This window comes from Pogona vitticeps, chromosome 3, assembly GCF_051106095.1.
Source record: "Pogona vitticeps strain Pit_001003342236 chromosome 3, PviZW2.1, whole genome shotgun sequence".
Taxonomy (NCBI): Eukaryota; Metazoa; Chordata; class Lepidosauria; order Squamata; family Agamidae; genus Pogona; species Pogona vitticeps.
Window position 1 is genome coordinate 194,381,727 of NC_135785.1, and position 27,320 is coordinate 194,409,046.

Here is a 27,320-nt window from a genome sequence, read left to right on the forward strand (position 1 = left end):
CTTGAAGCAGAGGTCAACAGTGTTTGTTTGAAGGTATCATTGTAAAGGGCAGGGACATGGTGGTGCTACAGGTTAAACCACAAAGCCTCTGGGCTGCAAGGTCGTAAGATCAGCAGTTCGAATCCATGCAATGGAATGAGCTCCTGTCACTTGTCTCAGCTCCTGCCAACCTAGCAGTTCAAAAGCATCTAAAAATGCAAGCAGATAAATAGGCACCACCTTGGTGGGAAAGCAACAGCGTCCATGTCTAGTTGCGCTGGCCACATGACCACGGAAACTGTCTATGGGCAAATGCTGGCTCTACGGTTTGGAAATGGGGATGAGCACCACCACCACCCCAGAATCGGACACGACTGGACAATTTGTCGAAGGGAATCTTTACCTTTACCATTTTAAAACACGATCATTATAATAAGGTCAACTTTATTTTTTAAAAAAAGCCATATAGTAAAAGTAGTAAAAGACTGCTTTCTTGCCTTGGCAAAGCATTTTAGTTTAAGTGTTTTTCCTTGATGTACGCACAGATCAAATTCTCCTGTTGTTGGAGCAGAGAAGCTTGGGCGCCAAACTACCTCACACTCTAGATCTTGATATGCTTCTACAATTCCTAAATTAATAGACAAAAGGAAAAAAATATTATTACTTTTATGAATATAAAGATTATGGAGGGTGAAAAGTAATTTTAAAACTCCATTTAAATCCTGCTCTCCATTTTCCAGTTTGCAAATGTACTTTGTCAAATTACAGTATGGGCTACAGAATGAGAGTAAAATATTAATAGGGCAGCAATCTTCCATCTGTCTGTAACCCAAACCAGTGAAATTGTGCCACTCTTACAAAGCCAAGGTTCTAATAAATGAAGCAGTGCCACAAAGCTAAACATGAATTTTAAAGCATTCCCACCACCACTACCTCCTTTGGCAATGACTCAGCTTTGCCAATGGTACTTACTTACTTACTTACTTACTTACTTACTTACTTATTTATTTATTTATTTATTTATTTATTTATTTATTTATTTATTTATTTATTTATTTATAGCCACACCATTACCAGTGGCTTCTGGGCGGCGTACAACATTAACACTTAAAAAAAAATTAAAAGACAATATAAAATATCATATATTAAAATAATTCTTAAAACATTAAATTAATAAGTCCTGCTGCTCATATGGCCAGCTAGGGAGTACTGTTTAATTAAAATGCTGGCTAAACAGAAAGGTCTTTGCCTGGCGCCGAAAAGCCAAGAGTGTTGGAGCCAGGCGGATCTCTATGGGGAGGGCATTCCAAAGTTGTGTAAGGTGTGTAAATGTAAAGCTTAGATCTCCCTGCATGCTGCAATGCTGATCACATTTCTACCAGTGCACACAGCATTTAAATTTTATAAAACAGTATTTGTGAAGCCTAAAATTTTCTCAACAGTTAAGAATGGAAATAAGACCTAATGTACTAACATATAATGTAATGTGACATAATTAATTTGGAGCAGGCATGGCTTAACCTCTCTCAGTGTGGAGGCACAGATAGAGGCTAAAAGGACTGCAGATGTAGTGGATCCTTGTTCTTTCCTGCCCCACCCACCACCTTCCACGCACCACACCTTTTTTCTCCTCACCAAGATGAGAGTTATGACTTCAAGGTTGCAGCCACTGCGAAAACCAGGAGGAGCTTAATCTAACATCTTGGGAAAGGGTTTCTTTATGGCCCTGGGATACTATCCTGGGAGGAAGGATAGCTCATAGTCTCCAATCTCTAACAGGAGATTGGTACTAATATGGAAACCTCAGGGCCACAGCAACAGCCTGAGGAGAGCCTGAAGAGTTCAAGAGATTGCACTTTTTCAGGCCATTTGATTGGCTCTAATAAAGGTACTGTTTGATTTTGGATATTTCTTTCTTAAGGACCAGTGTGGCTCTGTCTTTACTTCTCTCAAGGTTAACAGAAATACCTTTCTCTGGGCATATGGAAAATGCCATTCCTTGATCTGTGATTATAGGCTTCCAGGTGAATTCTGCAGGATAGTTTTTGCGATTGTATAGTGTGACTGTTGTTCTAAATCCACTTTCTGCTAAGAAGCTATAGGTGGGGTTTAAAGTCAATTCTCTTGTAGATAGCTCCAAGGCAATGGGTACTATTTTTGCTAACACTAGCACATATCCAGTGTGATGTTGGTTTATTGTATATGTGAAAGACCTGTAACACAAAAAGAAATTTCTTCATCAGAGTTCAATATCATCAATTTAATTATCTAAGAGTAAACTAAAACATATTGGCCTATATATGTATGATCAGGTTGGAACATATATACAGTATAAGCAACCCTAATGTGCTTTCAAGGTAAATGAGATATTTAAGAAGTGTTTTTACCAGTTCCACCCATCCCACTCAGTTTCTATTGCCAAGTGGGAATTTGAACCCAGGTCTTGTGAGTCCCAATCCATCACTCTATCCAGTACACCACACTAGGTATGGATCTCTATATGTTAGATGTGACTAATTCTTCTTCTTCTTCTTCTTCTTCTTCTTCTTCTTCTTCTTCTTCTTCTTATTTTTATTATTATTATTATTATTATTATTATTATTATTATTATTATTATTTATTTATTTATTTATTTATTTATTTATTTATTTATTTATTTATTTATTGGACTTATATACCGCCCCATAGCGCTACAAGCACTCTCCGGGCGGTTTACAATTTTTAATTATAAAGGCTACACATTGCCCCCCCAGCAAGCTGGGTACTCATTTTACCGACCTCGGAAGGATGGAAGGCTGAGTCAACCTTGAGCCGGCTACCTGGGATTTGAACCCCAGGTCGTGAGCACAGTTTTAGCTGCAGTACAGCGTTTTAACCACTGCGCCACGAGGCTCTTATTATTATTATTATTATTATTATTATTATTATTATTATTATTATTATTATTATTATTATTATTATTATTATTATTATTATTATAAGCACCAAGAAAGGCTTGAGCCTAATAAAATCTTGCACTCTTTTTCTTACTGAAAGCTAGTAGATTATTCTATTTTAAAATAGGATTGAGTGAAAGGATGCCCCAGTTAATGGGGCAGGAGATGTAAACCTGGAAAAAAGCTCAAAGGTCATCAATTACAAGCTCTGGCAACACTAGCAATGCATAGCCTAAAAAAACCCCTCCCATCTATTCTTTGTTCAAAAACCACCAATGAAGGGGTTATTCAGTACCAATAATTAAGAAATGCATATTCTTTCCCCCTTTTTCTAACACACAAAAGGACTTGCATCTTCTGCTATAATGCCTGACAAGACACACAAGTAGATCACCATAAAAACAAAGAACATTGTGTGCTTTGCAAATGTTTTTACTTGTGTACCTATTTCTGTTTTGGAGTTCTAATTACCGTTTTTAAGTTTATAGCTAAACTAGGCTACTTTCAACAGTACTAATAGTTTTAGATGTAGACAGACACTTGCAACAAAAGCCACATACAAAAAAGCACAATCTTGCCACGAAACAGCATTGTGGCAACTGCATCATCAAGTATGCTTGACAGAGAACTTTAGTTTCACTGAAGGCAAAGATTTGCTTTCTTCCCTCAAATATCCCTAAAGGGATCTCTTGAACCCAAATTTGGTCAAAACAGTATATGGTTATGTCATAATATTTCTTAAAGCTGTGATATAATTCAAATATTAGAATACACCAAATGAAAACATAAAACACAGTCATAAGAAGGAAAAAGAAGCATCCTTCATAATAAACCTGTTTTATATCATATCAGTTTAGATGCCAAAGCCTGTCACTCTGCAAAGGTACACTTGATTTTCAATTATTCTTTTTTAAATTGTTTTGTGACAAGGGGCATAAGAGGAGTTCTTCCTAGACACTCATAACACATTACTCAAAGAATTCTCTCCTGTCAAGCAGCTAAATGAATATGTAGATACAGTGTCATATAAGAAGTTTTACTTTCGAAAGTTTCCTAATTTGTTGTTCTCAAATACTACTGGAATAGAAGTCTTCGTAAAAGGTGGCATGACATGAGACAACGGGCTGGTCTGTTGCAGCTCTTCACTTTCAATTTCTACTTGAATCCAGACATGTATAGGCAAATTATTTACAATATGCATTTTCCTGGTAGATGTAGAATGCACACAGACTTCTCCAAAGTCAATGGTGGAAGGGCCTGGAAGGAACAAAAAGGAGATCACCGAGTTGTGAATAAGGAACACTCAGACTACTAAACTGCCCATGTCTACTGTTCCTTGTCTTTCCCACAAAGCATTGAGACTGGCTATGTAGGTGGTTGGCTAACACAAAGTCAATAGAATTTGATCTCTCCGTCTCAGAATCCCAGTTTGCAATCTAGTTTTTCCTCTAAGCTGCACTCCCACCCATTATCTTCTCACCACAATGTAGAATTGCTCAGTCACCCATTTTGAAGAGTAAATAGAAATTTCTTCATCTCTTGACCCAGACTGCTCAGAGAAATATGGATTTTGTCTATTATAGCATCGCTGGCAGGTTCTGTTTCCCTTCTCACTGGTATGTATGTCGTGGCAGTAAATACTGTATTTTTCCATGTATAAGATGATAATTTTTTTCTAAAATAAAGTAAAAAAGGCGGGTAGTCTTATACACAGAAGTAAGGGGGAAGGGATCAAAGGGCTGCATGATCGCAGCCCTTTGATCATGAAGCCCTTCCATGGCTGCTTTACTTCGGATAAAGCAGTGATGAAAGGGATGCACGATTGCAGCCCTTTGATCATGCAGCCCTTTCATGGCTGCTTTACCCAAAGTAGGAACAAAATAGACAACCCCCATTTTTTAATTTGGGGTTGGAAAAGTGGGGGTCATCTTATACATTGGGTCATCTTATACACTGAAAAATACGGTAAACACAAATAGGTCATGTCTCACAGAAAAAAAAATGGTTTAGCTCTTTTTTTGGAGAGCACTCTATACTGAACAGGAAGTTCAATACAAGCCCTCCGGGCAATCAGGTTTGAGCAAAAAAGGAACAAAAATTCAAAAAAAAAAAAAAACCTTAGGATCTCACTCACTCAGAACTTATTGGCTTTGTGTGGGGTGAGGTACCTCAATCAGGCCTTCCCAGTAAGTATTTGGACAGATTGGTTAGGAACAGCCAAGAGCAGAGACAGTGACCCCAGGAGGGTTGAGCCAGGTTACCCAGTTAATTCAGCAATGAAAAAGAAACATGCATGTTTGTGAGGCTAGGACACAGCAATGAAGAACTGAAGGATAAATAACACGTTTTGATGAGTTTTAATGCTACGTGCATCATACTTTTATAAAGCAATTTTATGCATGCATTGTATATTTTGCAGCTGGTTGGATAACTCAGTGAGATAGAGATCCAGCTGAGAAGGCAGAAACTGGGAGTTCAAATCCCCACTGTGTATCCCAGGAGAGTCAGCTTGTCTGGCCTTGGGCAAGCTGCACAGTCCCAGGTTGCCCCCAGAAGAAGAAAATGTCAGAGTACTCTATACCTAGAAAACCCTGAAAAGGCTTGCCATACATCAGAATTTAATTGATGGAACACAATTGTTATTATTCAAGTATATTCATCCAGAACTGAATCCATGTTCAACACAATTTACTACTAGCTTCAGTGTGGTAGCATCTACACAAAACAAGGAGATATTGACAAACTTGAAAGGACAAAATCTTTGGGGGGCGAGAAGCCTAAGGGGAAAGACTTGCCTGCAGAAACTACTGGATGAGGGCAACATGCTCACAAGATACAGAATGTGTCAATGGAGTAGAAACAAAATGAAGAGGGAGGGGGACACGGCTGTAATACCATTCTCCTGACATACCCTTTGATCAGGGTCCCAACCTAAGTACGTAGCTCTAGGCTAGTGAATATATTATTCCCTCCCACTGATTTCAACAAGAGTTAAATTTTAAGAAGCAAAAATGCATACAAAAAGAAGGCAAAAGAACAAGCTGCCCTACAGAATTCTTTAACCAATTAGAACTGGTGTATATTAAGAAAAGTAACAATTTACAAATGTTATTTTAAACAAATGCAGGTTTTTAGTGCTGGTAAAATCAAAGAAGGGTTATCCTTTCTAGCAGGTCAGAAATTTACCAATGAATATCTGATGAAGCTGCTTCGATGTCAACATTGAATTACAGTCTTCTATCTCTTGTGGAGAAGATGGTACGGGGTTAAGTCCATCTCTAGCCTATAAAAAAGTCCCACACAACAATTACCTACCAATACACACAGTGTAGTACCCTTTTGTTCAAACATTGTACACAAACTATATAGCATCTTAAGAAAACGGGCAAGGAAATTAATAAGAATGGAGGTAGGAGAAAGCACACCAAAATAAAGTAATAATAGCACCATTGTCCTTGTTCACAGCACACTCTGCCAAAGACCAAAACATCCATGTTTAATATTCACAGGCTGAAATCCTGTTGTGCAGTTATGCAAATTGCATAACTTCCTTAAATATGACACCAGGCCTCTGGGGAAACAAGGAAAGGGGCTACAGAGGCATGGCTCATTGTTTCTGGTTAAGCAGCTACTACTCATAGCCAACCTGCTTAAATGTGAGGAGACAAACAGGCTTGCTTGTTTTGCAAATACAGTGGTGCCTCGACTTATGAATGTCCCAACTTACAACCATTTCGAGTTGCGACCAGCTCCGGCTGCAAAATTTTGCTTCGACTTGCGGCTGGAGCTTCGAGTTGAGACAGGAAAAAGGAAGGGGAAAAAAAGCGGGGAATTCAAATTTGCTAACCGTTGGTAGGCAAAGAGGCTGCTTTCTTTGTAGCTCTTTCATCCCAGCAGTTAGAGTGAGTGTGTGGGAGGAGGCTTCAGCGTCCTGGAGCTGTTTTCTGCTCCTGAGTAAGTACATTTACTTTGTTTTGCAGGTTGGGTTTGTGTTTGGGGAGGGGGGAGTTATGTTTCTGTGCTGTGATTTTTGTGTGTGTGTGTTTTGGTGGTTTTCCCCCCCAGCCCTATAGCATTCCGCTGGGGCTGGCTGGGGGGGGGGGTTGAATGTTTTTTCCCAGCCACATAGGGTTCCGCTGGGGCTGGGTTTTTTGTTTGTTGTTGTTTTGGTGTGTTTGTTTTTCATCCCCAGCGCATTTCTATGGGGCTTGCAGTGTTTTATTTTATTTTATTTTCCCCGCTGGAATGGATTACTGTAATATATTCCTATGGGAAATGGTGCTTTGACTTATGACCATTTTGAGTTGCGCCCCTCTTCTGGAACAGATTATGGTTGTAAATCAAGGCACCACTGTATTCATATTCAGTTTCTTATGACCCAATCTCAGTTTATCTTTATAGACCACTTCAGGCTACTCTTTTCTCTTGGTTTCTAAAATTTTCTTCCCTCTGGATGGATGAGAATTTCGTTTCACTTCATTGTTGTTCAGAATTCATTAACAAGCAACTTCTGCTGCTCAAAGGAACATTAAATGAATTTTATTATTGGCTCACCATTCTTTGTTATCTATTCCAATTAACTAGCTTCTCTAAGTACTTCCCTATCACACTTTTTACACAGTCCATAACCAAGGACAGGCAATATTTTTGCACAAATATTGCCTCTCTTTTCACTTCTGTCCAACACTGTGACCGAGACTGTAACTCAAGCGGCAATTCCACATCACTGCTGTATTTAACAGATAAATAAATAGCTCCAAACAAATTATAATACATACAATGAAGTGTAGCATTTCTGAGAGAAAGGCAGCCATGCACTTATACAAAGTTATGGGAAAGTGAAATACTATTTTACTAACATTCTTTATGACTATTTGTTGCTAATACATTGTTTGCTTTATTTATTTTTTTATATTTCGATACCACACCATCTAGTAAAATTGCCACTATTCTGGGTTGTTTCCAACAATGAAATAAACATAAAGAACCACCCCACAGATTTTAAATATATAAAAATATATTTTAAAGAACACAAAATCCAAGATGGCAGCAACAGACAAGATACAAATTACAAAATATATTGGCCAAAAGTAAGACTAAATAATGAACAGTTACAGAGGGAGGGTATCCTGAAATGACTCCCTGAAAAGCAATGTTTTAATGCACTTTCTGAATATTAGGAGGAATGGGGCCTGGCACACATACACAGACAGAGCATTCTACAAAGAGGTGGTCACCATTGAGAAGGTCTAGTTCCTAGACACAGACTTCCTAGCCTCCCTTAGGGGAGCATCAAAGCCTGAGAAGTGCAAGTGGCACAAGAAGTTAATCTTAAAGAGAGATGTTCCAATAGGTAGCAAAGTCCCAAACCCTTCAGGTCTTTATAGGTCAACATTAGTACCTTGAATTTGGCATGGAAGCAAATCGACAACCAATGTAGGCTAGTCAAAAAAATTTCTGTGTATAAGACTATACATTTGTCTAAAATCTTTAGACTAGGAATTGAAGGTCATCTTACACACGGAAGTTAGCTGAGGAGAGAACAAAAACAAGTGGAGGAGAAAGCAGGGATCAAAGCTATCCTGCATCGCTTTGATCCCTTTCCCCCCACCCGTGCTAAGGCCCACTGAGATTTCTTAATTTTGGATTAGAAAAGTGGAGGGTATCTTATACATGCTGGCATCTTATACACGGAAAAATACGGTAGTATCTTGAAAACCCTGAGATCACCCTGGTCACTGCATTTTGTAACTGCTGCAGCTTCAACAATAGCCCAACACAGAGAGCATTGCAATAGTCAATCTTAGAGATTACCAATGCATGAACTTGTATTATCAGGGAGTTCTTGTCTAGATAGGGCCACAGGTGCTGAGTCTCCTTAAAACACAAAAAGGCAGACCGGGACATGGCCAAGATTTGTTCCTCTATCGTGATGGACAGGTCCATAAACATACCCAAATTATGAACCTGATTTTCCAGGGAAAGTGTAACCCCATCTAGAGTAAGCCACCACTACCCCTCCAACAATCAGGATCCCCTTCTAACAAGATCTCCATCTTGTCAGGATTCAACCTTAGCCTGTTCATCCTCACCCAGTCCATAACAGAGGACAAGCAGTGATCTAGCGTCTGCCCAGCTTGCCTTGCTGAAGAAAAAGAGAGATAAAGCTGTGAGTCATCAGGATATTGATGACAGCACACTTCAACTCTCCAGATGACCTCCCCAGTGGCCTTGTATATTTATCAAACAGCATTGGGACCCACAGGATTGTAATAGCCTCACCAAACTGTACCATATGGAGCTGGCCTTCAAGGAGGAGCTGGGGGCAGCTAATCACTAGCCCCCTGATCCCCAACCTCACTAGCTGGTCCAGAAGGATACTGTGGTCAATGGTATCAAAGGCTGCAGAGAGATCCAACAGGACCAATAAGAATGTCTGTAGCTGGTTAGCCACCACCCATTCAATCCGCAGTAAGCAGTAAGTAAGCAGAGTAGTGGTAGAAATCAGGAATTTATCTTTGGGGGGGGACTGAAAGAATGCAACCTTGCTAGCTTTGATCATGCCCCTAAATTCATCAGTATGTGCCCCAGTCCCTTTTTACCTTTTGTGCAGGAGAAGAAGTAAATAGGATGCCAGAGGCAAGCAGCACTTATATGAATGCCTTGCAAAATTGGAAGTGTTTATCCAGCAAATAATCTTTTTCTTTCAAAAAGTTCATAAAATTGTACTATGGAACTGCTAAAAGCCAAAGGCTTAGCAGTCAGCATTAATTCTGCTGGGACAAAAAGACTGCATTTTTTCCCAGGGAAAATTTTAAAAGCTGAAAAAATAAGATTTTCCCACAAGACTAATATTGCAAGCAACCTGGAGTTAAAAAAACAAATCACATCAGAATACTTAATGCTCACATAAATGTACAAAGACTCATAGCAAAAAGGAAGCTGCAGAATAATACACTAGCACTCTAAGGCTATACTGCTCTGAATACCTCTCTGTGAGTAAATCCCTTTAAGAAGGGCCACTGTGGAAGCATGCATGGAATCGGACTGCAAGTCTATCTGATGGGATAACAACATCAGAGGACAGTGAGCTATACATTACAGGCCCATTAAAGTTTATTAGTCAAGCAAGGTTACAACTGGCTGGATTGCTCAGCCAGTTTAGTATCATGTTGCAGAGCCAGAGGTTGGAGGTTCAATTCCCTACTGTGCATCCTGGAAGAGCCAGCCTGTGTAGCCACTGGCAGGCTGCACAGTCCCAGGATACCCCTAGAATAGTGGTTCACAACCTTGGGCCCCCAGAGGTTCTTGAACTACCAGTACTCTACAAGATCTTGGCCAACACAGCTAGTGGTGAAGACTTCTTGGAGTTTTAGTTCAAGAACATCTTGGGATGTAAGGTTGGGAACCACTGCCGTAGAAGAAGGAAATGGTAAACGACTTCTGAGTACTCTCTACCTTGAAAATCCTGAAAAGAGTTGTCATAGGGCAGAAATGACTTGACACCAGACAATTATTATTAGCAAGCTTAGCCATATTCAAGCATATTTAACTTACCTCTTTATCTACAGCTTTAGATTCAGTTTCTGCTAGCTGGCGACTAGTTAGAAGACTACTTTTATGTACAAAAGCATCTTCTTTCTCTAATTTCTCTCTCTGTAAAATTTTGATCCTTGGCGATTTCAATCCTGATGCTGGTTTTAAACCTATGTCCACAGGATTATTAAGTAGTTCAAAGACCCTATCCAATGGGAATAGAGAAAGAAGCGGCATTCAGCTGCATAGCAGATCTAGCAAATGATTAAATACTTTGACTGGCATTTTGAATAGGCATTTTAATGAAGAAATGACATTCCTGAAAGCCAATATCTCGTCAAACCCTTATGGAAAATACTCACCAACGCCCACTATTCATTTCTCCTTATACAGGCTATCATAGAACTTTACCTGAAGTCTTGACATCAAACGAGTGTGCTGTGTGTATCCTAAAAACAGCTTGTCTTATATATCTGTCTTGGGCTAAGCAAGAGCTCCCTGAGAGTTCCAGTTCACACTCCAATCAGATTCAAAACATGAATCCTCATACTTCCCACAGATGTGTGTGGGAAATTTTTAAAAGTTGTTTTATTTATTTATTTATTTGATTTTTACCCCGCCCCTCTAGACCATGTCTACTCGGGGCAGCTTACAAAATAAGACAAAACAATATAAAAATATATAAAATCATAAAACTACAAATTTCAATTTAAAACAATTAATTTAAAGAGAGGATTACCAAGATGGAATAGCAAAAAAACAAACTATTTTTGTTTTATTCATGGATATGCATGAAATTTAGACATGTGATAGATTCTTCAGAGAGGATCATTCTTGTCAAATCTCAGACTAATAGATCCACTGCTTTTGTGCTAATAATTTTTAAAGTTTTCCTTACAAATGACCAGAACAGTTTTGTTTTTCCAGCAAGTGTAATGAAACAAACTTTTGTAGCAGCTTATGAGTTTGTGATCTCTGACAAGTTTTGTACTTATCTAGGGTAGTTTTGCTATCCAACATTAATATTTAAATTAATATGAAACAAATGCTAATATGTTTCCTGTTTTTCTGCATCATAGCAGTGTCTGTAACTCATGGGTTGCTTACATGCTAAGACACAGTCTGAGAAAACAGAGAAACATACCAAGCAACACAGAATGAAGTCAAAACAAAACACAACCTAAAAAGCTAGGGCCTAAATATTGGGGGGGGGGGGGGGTTAAAGAAAGGGATTAGGGAACTGCTGTAGCTAAAACTGTTTCCAAAATAACACTGAGAACATCACACAGACTCACTCAAATAAAGAACAAATATAAAGTGTAAAGAAGCAATGGACTGAAGTTCAGCTACTTGTACAATAGACAAGCCACAAATATGAGATACAATAAATATAACATTATCACCAATCCCCCAGAGCTTTGTGGTAGGTGTAGTTTTTTGGATGAGTCCTCTAACAGAGCCTAATGGATGGCAAGACGATAGCTTCCATAGAGGCCTATGCCTTCCAGAAAGCACTGTGTTTTTTTTTCCTTTTTGCACAGAAAGTAGGCCCAGTTCCAGTTGAGTGTTATGTAGGTGTGTGTCTTGGGCAGAAACTCCCATAATTCTGGCTGGGAAATTCTTGGAAATTTTTTTTGGGGGGGGTGCTAGAGTCCAAAAAAAAAAAAAAAAACTAAACCCAAATAGCACGCCTCTATTTTCTTGTTTCCTTCTAGAATCTCTTTTTATTACTGGTTTTAGCTTTTAATATTGTCTTTTAATTATGTAAACCCCTTTTGGTCCTTTTTAAGGAAAAAGGTGGGAGGAAATATTTTAAATAAATAAAATCGGAAACCCAAATCAGTCCAACACAATTTACACTGATATGGAATCCGATTTGGATAAACCTAATCTTCTTCAGACCTTATCTGAATCAACCTATTTGAATATAGGATTCAGAGGAATCTGTTGCAGAATCCAAGTGTTTGCAGGAATTGTATGAGTCACCCAGGACTGGTTGATCCCAAGAATTTTAGAATAGACTAAGGTCTCTGTGTGCAATAGTAAGTTCTGACATATCACAGAGGTTTTTAAGGTGTCTATTTGACAAAGGGGACATTTGGATGGGCTTCCTCCTGCTCATTTATTAACTGCAAGAGACAACACCACATATGGATTAGCATATGACCTTGGTACTCAAGGTCACAGCTGATAATTAGGAACCAAACATAATGTACATGCTTGCAAACCCATGGCAACATACACAGACATTCTGTAGTAATATTTGAGTCTCCGAATGTTGCTATGATAGACTTAATTTTTTTCCAGGCCATTCAGAAAAGGATAATAACTCTTAATCCTTAAATTATGGTTTAGATATGTGCCATATCATGTTGTGCAGCTCTTTCTAAATATATATTTTTTAAAGTGAAGCTATAAGGTAAAAAATTTCCAAAATGACCAGGCATCACACAACTTGGGTAGTTTATTTGGAAGAAATATTTACCGAGCAGCTTTTTTATGCAAACGGTGCTCTCTTAGATCCCGAATATAGTCTGCATAGTGGTCCTTATTCTCTTGTCTTTCCAATTCTTCATATACCGTATAAGAAAACTCTGGATCAAGATAACTATATCTGGCAACTTTTGTGAAAATTGTCCTAAATTTGTAAAAGGAGACACAGCTTCATTAGTGCCTGGACGATTTAAGTGTGTATAAGATGTCTTTGCTTATGCTACTTAAATATTTTATTCGTACTTCCATTATGCCCTGATAATTACCGCACTTAACTTTGCAAAGATGAACATAACAGAGATTAATGTCAATTAGATTTGGAAAAAAAGAAAAAATACTAGTGAAGCACCTTGCAAGTATGCAAGTAAAAATAGTTTGCAGCTGAATGCAGATTCTTTATATAAATGCCACAGCACTGAAAATTATAAAATAAAATATTTAACATGATATCTTACAGTTATGAACTAAATTTTTATTACTACCTGTAATTCTTATGCAATTCAGCAGGTCTCAGGCTGGCTGGACGATCATTAGGAAGAGCTATTATTGCATTGCTCAAGTTTCTGTTAATCCGGTGAGCATGAAGTTGTGTCTGATTTGATTTTAGCAATGCTGCTGGTGGAATATCACTATGCTGTTCCGCCTTTTTAGTTGTAAATACCCCCATTGCATTGGAAATCAATGGTGTCAAACCTTAGGATTTAAAAAAAAATGAATTATATAGGAATAGAAAACCAAGTATAAATTGCTATCATATATGCTTTCATATTAGAAAATACTTGACCCTTAGTAACAATATTCTTTCAACAATTAAGAAGTAATTATATAAATACTAGTTCATTTAAAAAATGCATAGTGTAGGAAAAATATTTCTCAGAATAAGAGAATGTATAAACATGTTTATGTTTATTTCCAATCAAGTACAGTGAATAGAAAAGAAAGAAATTGAAAGCCTGTCAACAACAAAAATGGACGATGGAAATAAGAGTTAAATCACAGTAGAGTTTAACCACATGATATTAAAGCACAGGAAAATGAGTTTTAATGTATGTATTTTAACAAATCCCAGTTTTGCATTCCATCTGTTTTACATTAGCTGGGATCCAAGAAGACTGCACACCTTCTGTATATCACCAGATTATAATTTTTTTTCCTGCATTAACATTTTTAGGAACCCTATTTAGAAAAAAAAAAGTGCTAAGAATAGAGGAGTTGCCTTTCAGGTCTCTCCCACTTTCAAAGGACCCAGTACCACTACTGGAATCATTATTTGGTATTTTATTCTGACCCGCAAGCTGTTTTGCCCTTTGCACTAGTGGGGAAGTGGGCAATAGCATCTACAAGAAGGAATTGGATCATCTTACCCCATCAAATTTAAAAGTTCTACTCAACCCAACTGAATATCAAAACCCAAAGATACTCATGTTCATTTGAATTCCTCATGCGCCCCCAACACATTCAGATTAATCAGGAGTTGCTTAGCCATTTCTCGTGAATTCCTTATGAATCCTCAACACATATTCATATTGAGCAGGAGTTGCCAAGCTATAAGAACCTGAATCTAATAATGACCAAACATTGAATCAGTATGGTTTATGTACATGTTGACTCATCATTCAACAGTTCGCTGGGTCTAATCCAGTTGAGACAACCAAATTGTTTTAGGACAATGTGATACAATGGCAAGAATAACCATGTCAATGAATTAAGCATCTGAGTGTTCACATGCCAGAAAAACCCTTGTAAGTATTTCTGCCCTATCACTTCAAAGCAGCTTTTGTGTCAGAATTTTCCCGCAGAAGACCTGTTAGAAATATTGTTACAAATGAATTAAAAGTTTCATTTTTTTCTTAACATCTTACCAGAGTTGACTTTCAGTACAACTTTACTGGTTACAGACTTGCAAAGGCCAGAGAAATCTAAGTATATTTGATGGAAAGGCTTCATATTCAGAGTTGGTAAGCTGTTCTCCTCTGGTACTGGACCAATAATATCTACCACCTGCCTCATTGTGAAGACTCCTATGTGACGTGGAACAAATGAAAACACCACATCCTGTGGACAAAAACATAATATCAAGTTAATTGAGGAAAGGAAATAGAAGACTTATAAAGGACTACAATACTTTATTTCCTTCCAGGTATTGTGCATTTCCTTTTGCTTCTGCAAATCCACAACATCTAAATCCCCAGCTTTCAAATAAGTGAATTCTTCTTCTTGTAATTTAAGTGGAAATTTTCTAAATTTAAAATTTCAAACTGAGAGATGTGTGAAAGTTGTACATTCTAATGCTACTGTTCAGCTTTAAAGTTCACTTAATGCTCTAAACAACACAGAACAGGCATTGTCTGTTATAATATAAACTGGCAATAGTAGTGGAAGACTCAGGCAAAGGCCAATTATTACTAATGAGCAAAAACTCCAGAGTGGGGAGCTTTATGATGAGATGAGTTATGTCTACATACACCTTGCTCAGGCCATGAGCCACCAAAGAGTAAACAGAATGGGAAAACAGTGATTTGAGTAATTGCAGGAATGAACAGTTTAGTGAAATCTCTGAACAAGCCAGGATTCATAAGCTAGTATGTGTTGTTTAGATGGATCAAGAAAGTTATTTTGTATAGATGAACCTTGGCAAGAGATTCCGAAAAAGAGAGGATGTTTCAGGTAAGAAGCAAAAAAGAAAGAAAGCATCAGGATAGGAATGAAAGCTGTCAGAAGAAAATGACAGAATAGAGGAAGAAAATACAGGGGGAAGCATTAATCTTAGAAATGGGAATTTGCAGTTGTAGTGTGCACCTCAGTCCCCTGCCAGATTGTACAATGGAGCTGCATCCTGCCACCCCATCAATTGGTCACAATTAGACACAAGTTACACAAACTTTATGTGAATACCAGTAGGATTCTAACCAAGATTTCATAACAAAATACTTTAAAATACAGTGGTGCCTCGCTTAGCGATCACTCCATTGAACGATGAAATCGATTTGCAATGGACTTCTGGCCATCGCTGGAGTGATCGCTTAGTGATGGCCCCTATGGCTAAAATTCGCTTTGCGATGATTGCGGGGAAGCCATCATGGCAAAGCGAACTTTTTTAAACAGCTGATCGGCGGTTCCAAAATGGCAAAAACAAAATGGCCACCGCTGTTTTGCCTCGCTTTAGAGGCACCCAAAATGGCCATCACTATGGAGGAATTTCACTTTAAGGTAAGTTTTTAGCCCATAGGAACATATTAAACGCGTTTTAATATGTTCCTATGGGCTTTTTAATATCGCTAAGCGATTAAATCGCTTCGCGATGTTTTTTCTGGAATGGATTAACATCGCTAAGTGAGGCACCACTGTATATGATGTGGAAAATGAAGTTTTAAAATATACCTGTGAAGAACTTGCTTTAATTTTTCCTTTTTGAGGACAAATACTGTAATGTGCAATCTTTCGAAAAGCATATGACACTGGAAGAATATCACATTCATTTTTCAGAGTACAAAGAATATCCGTATGTTCACCCATGTAACACTCCATAAAATTAACAAGTGGTCCTGGAATGAATGTCAGCATAACTGGGAGCCCTGATCCTGTCAAGCCCAATTCAACCTGATGAGGATTATTTGCTGGAAAAAAATTGAGAGAAAAGTACATGTTTATACACAGCAAGAAGAGTAATATACTATACTCTATGTATATACAGTAAATGTAGACATACAGCTTCATATAATTTTGCACACTTTTATTAATGATCATGTATGCACAGAATAAATAGGTAAAAACGCCACTTGCAAAAGGTGATTAAAACTTAAATCAGGAGGAGGAAAACAGTTGTATTTCTATGGGTCAAACAACAAATGCTATAGAGGGAAGAAAGCCCCTACAGACATTCTATTTCTCTAGAGTAAGATTTCAAATTTGAGGGCCAGAAATCTGCAGAATTACAGAACCTCCAGCCCAATTAGCTGGAAACTGGAGGTTCTGAAGCCAGGTGGGGGGGGGGAACTCATCAGGCTCTGAAGGCTTGCCAAAAATCACACTAAGTACTTAGATGCTAGCAGCAATATGCCAGCAGTACATTCTGGAGTCAAGAAGATGCCAAGTAGCTATTCAATCTATGGCATACAGCATGAACTGGGCTCTTTTCATCATCTCTAAAGAATCAAACAACAGAGAGAGGTGCTGCATTCATTTATCACTTTAAGCCATTCATTATATAAAAACACAATCCATTGACTCCCACATTGTTTCTCCTGCTTGTGCACAGAAAAAAGAAGCTTGAACAGTTTAGTGATCTCTCTGAACAAGCCAGTATTCATGAGCTAAAACCAAACCTATGATTCGCACCTTCATATTTAATCAGAGGTGAATATGTTCCTATTATCTACATGTTCACAATAGAGAATTTTCTTATTCTTCCTGCAAAAAAGTATGCAGTTCTTAACATAAGAACATATGAAAAGCCCTGCTGGATCAGGCCAAGGGCCCATCTAGTCCAGCTTCCTGTATCACACAATGGCCCCACCAGATGCCTCTGGGAGCACACAAGACTAGATACCTATATCCTTATTTCTGTACATTTATTTCATAATAACTAACACCATACCACTAACAGATGGATAGTCTCGAGTTACTGCTTTGAAGAAGTCATCTTTACTTCCAACCACTTCGAATTTCAGAAAAAGAGCATAATCTTGTCTTGGTGGCATTCCTTCAAGGTGTTGATCTCTTTTCAGCTGCCTGTAAAATTCCCAATTAAATTTATTTTCCTATGGTCATTTTTGCTGTTGATGTATAATTGCTGATGTCTTACCAGTATAGCACAATATATAATAATATATAATATATAGAATATATAATTACCTATATATATGGGCAGAATTATATAATTTTAAGGAAGCCAAAACTGTGAGTTGAACTGATCAAATGTTGTAAAGGGTTAGAAATAACGTTTCAACATAGTAGCAGGAATCTTTTATTTAGTGTAGTAGTCACGCTAGACTAGGTCCATTTAATTTGTGAATCAATTCCTCCATAAGTTCCACTGATTAAATGGGCCTACTCTAATGCAATTTACTACACTAAACAATGGGATTTCAACCATTGACACTTTTCTCATGCATCTATGTTAGTTAATTATAAGACCACATATTGGTATCTCTACTTACTGTACTCAACACAGTGTTTAATAAACATACCCAGTTTCATCATTGTCACTATGCTATGGCTCTCTACAGTCATTAGGCATAGGCATCCTTCAGTCTCGAGAGACTATGGTGACATGCTCTGAATTGAGGAGTGTCCTCTCCAGAGTACGAAGCCCGGGTAAGGTAATATGGAGGATAGGCTGTTACCCAAGCAGCAGATCCCCCCTCTCCACATTGCTGAAATGGTCCAATGGAAAGGCAAGAGCCAATACAACTGGTTCCAGCAATGTCGCAGGAGTTGGCAGAACGACATGAGCTGCCTTCAGGACTCCAGCTCCGGATTTTGCCTCTACAGTCATTATTGCACAGCAATATATCCCATAGTTTGGATCAAAGTTGGCATGGTTCAATTCAATGCATTTGGCAACTATATGATATAAAGCTAATTGCACAGAAGCCTGGGTTCTTTTCCCCATGGGCATTCAGTGCATTTTGATCCAGCATTGGGGAACGACTGTGCTAGGATGATTATTTGCTATTCCAATTCAGTGGTGTATTACTTGTGAAACAAAAAAAGGGAACATATGAAAGTAAAGGTGGATGAATGAAAGGAGAGGGAGTGGAAGAGGGTAGTGTCAACAGGACAGGAGTTACCGATGTTATAGATGCCCTCTGTAAGAGATAATTAAGCATTTGTCCGTTTCTTGGTCAGGATATCTGGATAGGAGAGGCTGAGCAAGGCCAGGAGGAGGAAGACAACTGCATTTAAAGAGGAATTACATTTAAAGAGTTAGAGTATTTGAATAGAAGAGCCTGTGTCTAAAAAAAGGATGGGGAGGGGGCGCTTCTTCTGACAATTCAAGAGCCTCTTCTGTTCCTTAATAACCGTTTAATAGACCTGGTCCATATCAATGGCAATAGCAATTTCAATAGTGGAAACTGGTATTAAAAACTTTGAAGCAACCCAATTTAACCTGGCATATCTCACTAGTCACACCCTCAGAGTGTCTAATACTTTCCAAATAACTTAACATGTGGTTTTTTTTTCACCCCAATCATTCTCATAAGATCAGCTGATGACTGAAATCTCTGCTTAGCAGAAACAGTCAGAAGAGTAAGTCCAAGGAATCAATGACATTTATGGAGGAAGTAACTCATCAAATTTCCAGTGGTCCAATGCAATTTACTGTACTAGATTAAGCAACAGAATTTCAGCTGCTATCTCTCCCTTCATAAGTTCTTGCCACTTCTGTCACTAGAAGTGGAACTTGGGGTGAAAACCAGGATGCCTTATGGTTCTAAATGCTCATTTTACTGTAATTTTTAAAATATATTGAGATTATTTTCTTTTAAAAATGGTACTTCTATCCAAGTAAAAGTGTTCAACAGCAGGACTGTGAAATAAGCTCCATTGTATTCCTATAGCCACAATGATGCTAGGATTTCGCTGAGTCTGAAATAAGAAATTATGCAAGCTCCAGTTTGTTTTTTGTTTTAGTTTTTTATATCAGGGTTGGAATGGGTGGTTTGAATTTGTGCCCTAATATTTGAAAAGCAGAAGATGTTGTATAGCATAAAAGAGCATTGAGGAGATGGGAGAAAAATGTTTATGCACATCATAACTAAAGTAATATCCATGGCTAACTAAAGCCAGGGCCTTGGAAGAACATTGCATCCAGGGTAGCAGCACCACCGCCAGCAATCACAACCCTTGAGTCTGCAAAGCCCCCAACTCTTTCAGCCACAGCAATTATCATTTTGAGCTGTATCCTTTTTTTTTTCCTTAAGTAGGGTTATGACATCACTCAGCTGAAACTAGCAATGCTTAATGTTCAAAATGAGGCTTCCCCGCCCTCCATCTCCCTGTGGCTAGAGGAGAAAATGGAGGAAGCATACATAATCCAGACTACCTTTTGAATTTTGAAATTATTTATAACCATCAGAAGAGTTGCCAAAAATAGGTTAGTAATAGATGTTACTATTTAAACAGCTGTTTTACAATTATGTTTTAAATCTGTTATGAGAATAACAGATACAGTCACAAGAAGCATATTTTTACGATTATTTTTCATCAATTTTATACTCCTTCATTTACATTGCATGCTTACTTTGGACTAAAACAAAGAGAAATGACAATTTTCTGATATGGCTGTAGAGTCCCTTCATCTGGAATGCAGGCAATTAAAGTAGAAGCATCTGTTTCGGGTTGTCCATCAGTGTGATGCAAGTTGTTTAAAACAGCATCTGTACTCTTTTGAATATCTGTACCCTGAAAGTAATTAAGCAATAAATAAATAAATAAATAAACAAACAAACAAACAAACAAACAAACAAATAGGTACAGTACTTACGTACGTACATACATACGTACACACGTACACACGTACGTACGTACATACATACGTACGTACATACATACATACATACATACATACATACATACATACATACATACATACATACATACATACATACATACATACATACATACATACATACAATATCCAGAAGATGCTAAGAGTTACTGCTGTAAGACAATGTGGTTTAGAGGTCAGGGTATCAGACTAGGACTTGGGAGACCCAGGTTCAAATCCCAACTGGGCCATGAAATCTCACTGGAACCGGAGAATAATCGGGCATCTTACATAGCTTAAAAACCCTATCAGCATTGCCATAAATTGGCAGCAACATTGTATCACACAATAACAATAAGAGTTGCTGAGTTTCTCTGTTGTTCATGTTGATCTTTCACACACTAAAGCAGAAATACAAAAAAAGAACAGCAACTAAGGCTGGAGGTATTGTGCATATGGCAATAATCAACACAGAAAAAGATAGATCCTGGTACTGGAAGTGTCATTAAATAAAAGCTTTTTTAAAAAATGAAGGAAACTTGTCCTCACAGTAAGATTGAAGTCATTCTTCTTTTTATTATTTTTTCATTTGATTGACACATGTAGATTTTCAGAAATAACATTCCACATCCTTATTATACACTTACAAATCTCCACTGTTATGTTGAGGCCCATACATTTTACAAGGGTTGCAATATGTGTCCTGGATATAGAGGTATCTTGCAACATCCCAGTGGAGCCCTTGCTAGTAGATGCCAAATCACAGAGCTTCGGGGTAAGTTTTTTTCCATCACAGCATTTTGCCCACATACGGAACTCCTGTGCACTCCCTAGGACTGGGCAACAGCCATCCACTTATTTCAGGAGTGAATAGGAAATGTATTTTCAGACACTACTAGGATATGAGATCAAGCAACAAATTTTGAAACAACACCTTAATCTGTGTTGTAGTATGTAGGTACTCCCAATCTACATTGAAGCTTCTGGTTCCTGCTCACACTAGAATATGACAGAATGTTGGAAGAAACTTAGCAACTTCCAGCTCATTCATATATATGTTGCCCAGTCATAGGGACAGATTGCTGCCTTGTCGTGGCGAAGGAGCTTGAGTAACTCAGGGAAGCTATGGGCTATGCCGTGCAGGGACACCCAAGACGGACAGGACATAGTGGAGAGTTCCGACTAAATGCAATCCACCTGGAGCAGGAACTGGCAAGCCACTCCAGTATCTTTGCCAAGAAAACCCCATGAACAGAAACAAAAGGCTAAAAGATATGACACTAGAAGATGGGCCTCTCAGGTCGGAAGGCATCCAACATGCTACTGAGGAAGAGCGGAGGACAAATACAAGTACAAGTAGCTCCACAGCTAATGAAGTGGCTGGGCCAAAGCCGAAAGGACGCTCAGCTGTGGACGTGCCTGGAAGTGAAAGGAAAGTCCGATGCTGCAAAGAAAAATACTGCATAGGAACCTGGAATGTAAGATCTATGAAACTTGGGAAGCTGGAGGTGGTCAAACAGGAGATGGCAAGAATAAACATTGACATCCTGGGCGTCAGTGAACTAAAATAGACAGAAATGGGCAAATTCAATTCAGATGATTATCATATCTACTATTGTGCGCAAGAATCCCATAGAAGGAATGGAGTAGCCCTCATAGTCAACAAAAGAGTGGGAAAAGCTGTAATGGGATATAATCTCAAAAATGATAGAATTATGTTAATACAAATCCAAGGCAGACCTTTCAACATCATAGTAATCCAAGTTTATGCTCCAACCACCAATGCTGAGGAGACTGAAATTGACCAGTTTTATGATGATTTACAACACCTTCTAGAAGTGACACCAAAGAAATATGTTCTTCTCATTATAGGGGATTGGAATGCTAAAGTCGGGAGTCAAGAGATAAAAGGAACAACAGGAAAGTTTGGCCTGGGAGTTCAAAATGAAGCAGGGCGACGGCTAATAGAGTTTTGTCAAGAGAACAAGCTGGTCATAAACACTCTTTTCCAACAACACAAGAGGCGACTCTATACATGGAAATTACCAGATGGGCAATACCGAAATCAGATTGATTATATTCTCTGCAGCCAAAGATGGAGAAACTCTATAGAGTCAGCAAAAACAAGACCTGGAGCTGATTGTCAGCTTCTCATAGCAAAATTCAAGCTTAAACTGAAGAGAGTAGGAAAAACCACTGGGCTCGTCAGGTATAATCTAAACCACATCCCTTATGAATACACAGTGGAAGTGAAGAACAGATTTAAGGTGCCTGAAAAACTTTGGATAGAGGCTCGTAACATTGTAAAGGAGGCAGCAACAAAAGCCATCCCACAGAAAAGGAAATGCAAGAAAGCAAAGTGGCTGTCCAACGAGGCCTTAGAAATAGCAGAGAGGAGAAGGGAAACAAAATGCAAGGGAGATAGGGAAAGTTACAGAAAACTGAATGCAGACTTGCAGAGAATAGCAAGGAGAGAGAAGAGGGCCTTCTTAAATGAACAATGCAAAGAAATAGAGGAAAATAATAGAAAAGGAAAAACCAGAGATTTGTTCAGGAAGATTTGAGATATTAGGGGAACATTTTCTGCAAATATGGACATGATAAAGAACAAAAATGGGAGGGACCAAACAGAAGCAAAAGACATCAAGAAGAGGTGGCAAGAATACACAGACATCCTGGAGAGTGAAGTCAAGTGGGCCTTAGAAAGCTTGGCTAACAACAAGGCCAGTGGAGGTGATGGCATTCCAGTTGAACTATTTAAAATCTTAAAGATGATGCTGTTAAGGTGCTACATTCAATATGCCAGAAAGTTTGGAAAACACAACAGTGGCCACAGACGGGAAAAGATCAGTTTACATCCCAATCCCTAAGAAGGGCAGTGCCAAAGAATGCTCCAACTACCGTACAATTGCACTCATTTCACATGCTAGCAAGGTTAAGCTCAAAATCCTACAAGGTAGGCTTCAGCAGTATGTGGACCGAGAACTCCCAGAAGTACAAGCTGGATTCCAAAGGGGCAGAGGAACCAGAGACCAAATTGCTAACATGTGCTGGATTATAGAGAAAGCAAGAGAGTTCCACAAAAACATCCACTTCTGCTTCATTGACTATGCAAAAGCCTTTGACTGTGTGGACCACAGCAAACTATGGCAAGTCCTTAAAGAAATGGGAATGCCTCACCACCTTATCTTCTGAGAAACCTATACGTGGGACAGGAAGCAACAGTTAGAACTGGATATGGAACAACTGATTGGTTCAAAATTGGGAAAGGAGTACAACAAGGCTGTATATTGTCTCCCTGCTTATTTAACTTATATGCAGAATACATTATGCAAAAGGCTGGACAGGAGGAATCCCAAGCCAGAATTAAGATTGCCGGAAGAAATATCAACAACCTCCAATATGCAGATGATACCACTCTGATGGCAGAGAGTGAAGAGGAATTAAGGAACCTTGTAATGAGGGTGAAAGAGGAGAGTGCAAAAAACGATCTGAAGCTCAACATCAAAAGAACTGAGATCATGGCCACTCATCCCATCACCTCCTGGAAAATAGAAGAGGAAGATATGAAGGCAGTGACAGATTTTACTTTCTTGGGCTCCATGATCACTGCAGATGGAGACAGCAGCCACGAAATTAAAAGATGCCTGCTTCTTGGGAGGAAAGCACTGACAAACCTCGACAGCATCTTAAAAAGCAGAAACATCACCTTGCCAACAAATGTCCACATAGTCAAAGCTATGGTTTTCCCTGTAGTGATGTATGGAAGTGAGAGCTGGACCATAAAGAAAGCTGACCGCCGAAGAATTGATGCTTTTGAACTGTGGTGTTGAAGGAGGATCTTGAGAGTCCCCTGGACTGCAAGGAGAACAAACCTATCAATTCTAAAGGAAATCAACCCTGAATGCTCACTGGGAGGACAGATCCTGAAGCTGAGGCTCCAGTACTTTGGCCATCTCATGAGAAGAGAAGAATCCTTGGAAAAGACCTTGATTTTGGGAAAGTGTGAAGGCAAGAGGAGAAGGGGATGACAGAGGATGATATGGTTGGACAGTGTCATTGAAGCAACCAACATGAATTTGACACAACTCCGGGAGGCAGTGGAAGATAGGAGGGCCTGGCATGCTCTGGTCCATGGGGTCACGAAGCGTCGGACACAACTGAACGACTAAATGACGAGTTATGCAAAGCTTACAGGTACACCAGTAAGAACAGGGGTCTCCAAACTTTTGACAGTGAGGGCCACACCATATATTTTCAACATTTTTGAGGGCTGAAGGAACAAGAATGTGTACACACATACACACGCCCACACGCCCACACACACACACACATGCCTCTCCGCACGTATTCAGGATGCACGCACACATACATACACACACACAGTTTGGAGACCCGTGAGTTAGAGTCTAACTAACCATAAATAACAAAAGGAAATATAAGCTCAAAGAAAAGTCTCCAACATTACTTCTTTCTCAGACTAGCCTCCAACCATGCCACACATGAGGACATAAGAAGCCAAAGGTAAAACTGAAGAACTTTCCTTACCATCTCTATGCCAACAGTGTTATCTTGCAGGACTGCAACCCAATCCATGGGCTCTGGACTTTTATTGTGAAGAATAACTTCTTCAGTCTTGGAGGTTCCAAAATAGACACTTCCAAAATCAACACACTGTATTGTACTTGAGTGAGGCACACCCAAAACCTCAAGAATTTGCTCCACTATGTTCGCTTTGATCATTATCTCCACACTGGGCCGCCCCTGCAATTCCACACTTTGCATAAAAGCAATAGGTAAGAAAAAAATATAGGAAGGAAACATGCACTAATGAGATCTCTGTTACAGTATGAATGCCAGTATCTCCTTGTGGAGCTCCCCTAGCACAGTGCAAATGAAGTCAGCAGCAGATTGATGCTAATTAAAAGATTTGTCTTTTTTTATTTTGGGCTGTGTGTGTGACTTCATTTCACTGCATATAAGTCTTAAGTACCCTGAAACTGAAAAAAGAAGAAAAGCTTAAACTTGAATTCGCAGTAATATGATGGAGCTCTGCAGAAGATACTGGCCAGTATTAATCATACAGAACTCAGTATCTCATCTAAGCATATGAATGATACACATATTTATGGCTAAAGCATATAAACGTTGCCTAGTCCTAGCATTCCATAACAGGCATTAAATACAGAAATTGTTTTCCTGGAACACCACTGGTACAACCTGGTAATGTCACAAATGTATTAGGCACACTGATAATATGGATAACTTCCTACTGAAGTACTGTATCTTTCCATGCATAGGACAATACTTTTGTTTAAAATATTTACACTAAAAATTGGGGTTTGTCTTATAAAGGGAAGGAAGCTGACAAGAGAACAAAAACAAGTGGAGGGGGGAAGGGATTGCAGCAATTCTGCTGCGCTTTAAACCCTGCTTTCCCCCTCCACTTCCTAAGCCTCACGGAGCTTAGCAAGTGGAGGGGGAAACCAGGGATCAAAGGCATGCAGGTTCACTTTGATTGCTGCTTTCCCCACCACTTCTTAAGCCCCATGGGGCTTAGCAAAAGGAGGGGGGAAGCAGCAATCAAAGGGCTGCAGGATCGCTTGGATTGCTGTTTTCCCTGCCACTTCCTAAGCCCCACGGGGCTTAGCAAAAGGAGGGGGAAAGCAGGGATCAAAGGGCTGCAGGATCACTTTGATTGCTGCTTTCCCCTCCATTTCCTAACCCCTCCACTTCCTAAGCAATCCTGCAACCCTTTGATTGCTGCTTTCCCCCTCGTTTTGCTAAGCCCCATGGGGCTTTGGAAGTGGCAGGGAAAACAGCGATCAAAGCAATCCTTCAGCCCTTTGATCCCTGCTTTCCCCCTCCTTTTGCTGAGCCCCAGGCTTAGGAAGTGGCAGAGAAAGCAGCGATCAAATTTTCTAATTTGGGGTTAGAAAAGTGGGGTCATCTTATACATTGGGGCATCTTATACATGGAAAAATACAATAGATTACTTGTTCAGTGTCACAAGAATGTCCTGGAAAGAAGGGAAAATTATAATTGAGCTTACTCTTATAACCAATTTGTACGTTTTAAGAAGCATAATAAACTCAAAGACAATGGAATTTTACATCAAAACATTTCCCACCATTGAATTATATGAATATTAAGGATGCTCTTTTTGCACAGATTACAACTGTGAGTTGCAATATTTTCAGATATTGGATTGAAGCATTATGTAAGAGTACAGAGAGAGTAAAAGTTTTGGAAGAGGTAGCCGTCTTATTCTGTGCAAGCATATCAGGCAAAACCTAAAGAAACCAAACCAAACAGAAAGACAAAAAAATTAAAAAGACAAAAGCATGTGGCATATTATATTTTAATGTGAGTCCACAAAAGATCACATTAAAATATAATAGTTAGTTTTTAGGGTGCCACATGTTTTTGTCTTTATTTCATTTTGTCTTTTGTTTTGTTTTGATTCTTTGGATTTTGCCAGAGAGAGTGAAAAGCAGTAAGAGCTGTAAGGCTTGCTTATAACCAAGCAGACTTACCATGGAAGCAAAATTAAAAACAACTGAAAGAAGAAAAGGTATTACAGCACAAACACTACACTTACATGGCTGGTTGATTAATTATTCTGGGTACATCGGTGCAGATCTCCATTTTAACCAGCTGTTTTGTCTGAGGTTCCACCACTCCAGTGCTTGGTGTTATAACAATAGGAACACTTCCTCTATATTTTATCTTGAATGTACCTAAAATATGTATATATATAAGTATGTTATGCATGGCCTATAAAATTAACACACAAGGTGCATTCCTTTCTCCCACTTTAAAAAAAGGAGGCCTAGTCTCTAAAAGGAAGCATCAAAGAGACAAAGCAACCAGTTGAGAAACAT

General features: G+C 38.8%; 1 protein-coding gene across 1 annotated transcript in view; it reads right to left on the reverse strand.

Moving 5' to 3' along the window:
• CFAP47 (cilia and flagella associated protein 47) overlaps positions 1-27,320 on the reverse strand; it is a 326,940-nt gene that overhangs the window by 294,304 nt on the left and 5,316 nt on the right. Inside the window, exons 4-16 of the mRNA XM_072994251.2 lie at positions 27,038-27,176; positions 24,985-25,213; positions 20,191-20,351; positions 17,542-17,675; positions 16,326-16,561; positions 14,807-14,999; positions 13,427-13,637; positions 12,937-13,089; positions 10,473-10,656; positions 6,102-6,198; positions 3,956-4,172; positions 1,948-2,192; positions 477-607 (exon numbers count right to left, since the gene is read on the reverse strand). Coding sequence (XP_072850352.2) covers positions 477-607; positions 1,948-2,192; positions 3,956-4,172; positions 6,102-6,198; positions 10,473-10,656; positions 12,937-13,089; positions 13,427-13,637; positions 14,807-14,999; positions 16,326-16,561; positions 17,542-17,675; positions 20,191-20,351; positions 24,985-25,213; positions 27,038-27,176 — 2,330 coding nt within the window. The remainder of the gene's footprint in view (positions 1-476; positions 608-1,947; positions 2,193-3,955; positions 4,173-6,101; positions 6,199-10,472; positions 10,657-12,936; positions 13,090-13,426; positions 13,638-14,806; positions 15,000-16,325; positions 16,562-17,541; positions 17,676-20,190; positions 20,352-24,984; positions 25,214-27,037; positions 27,177-27,320) is intronic.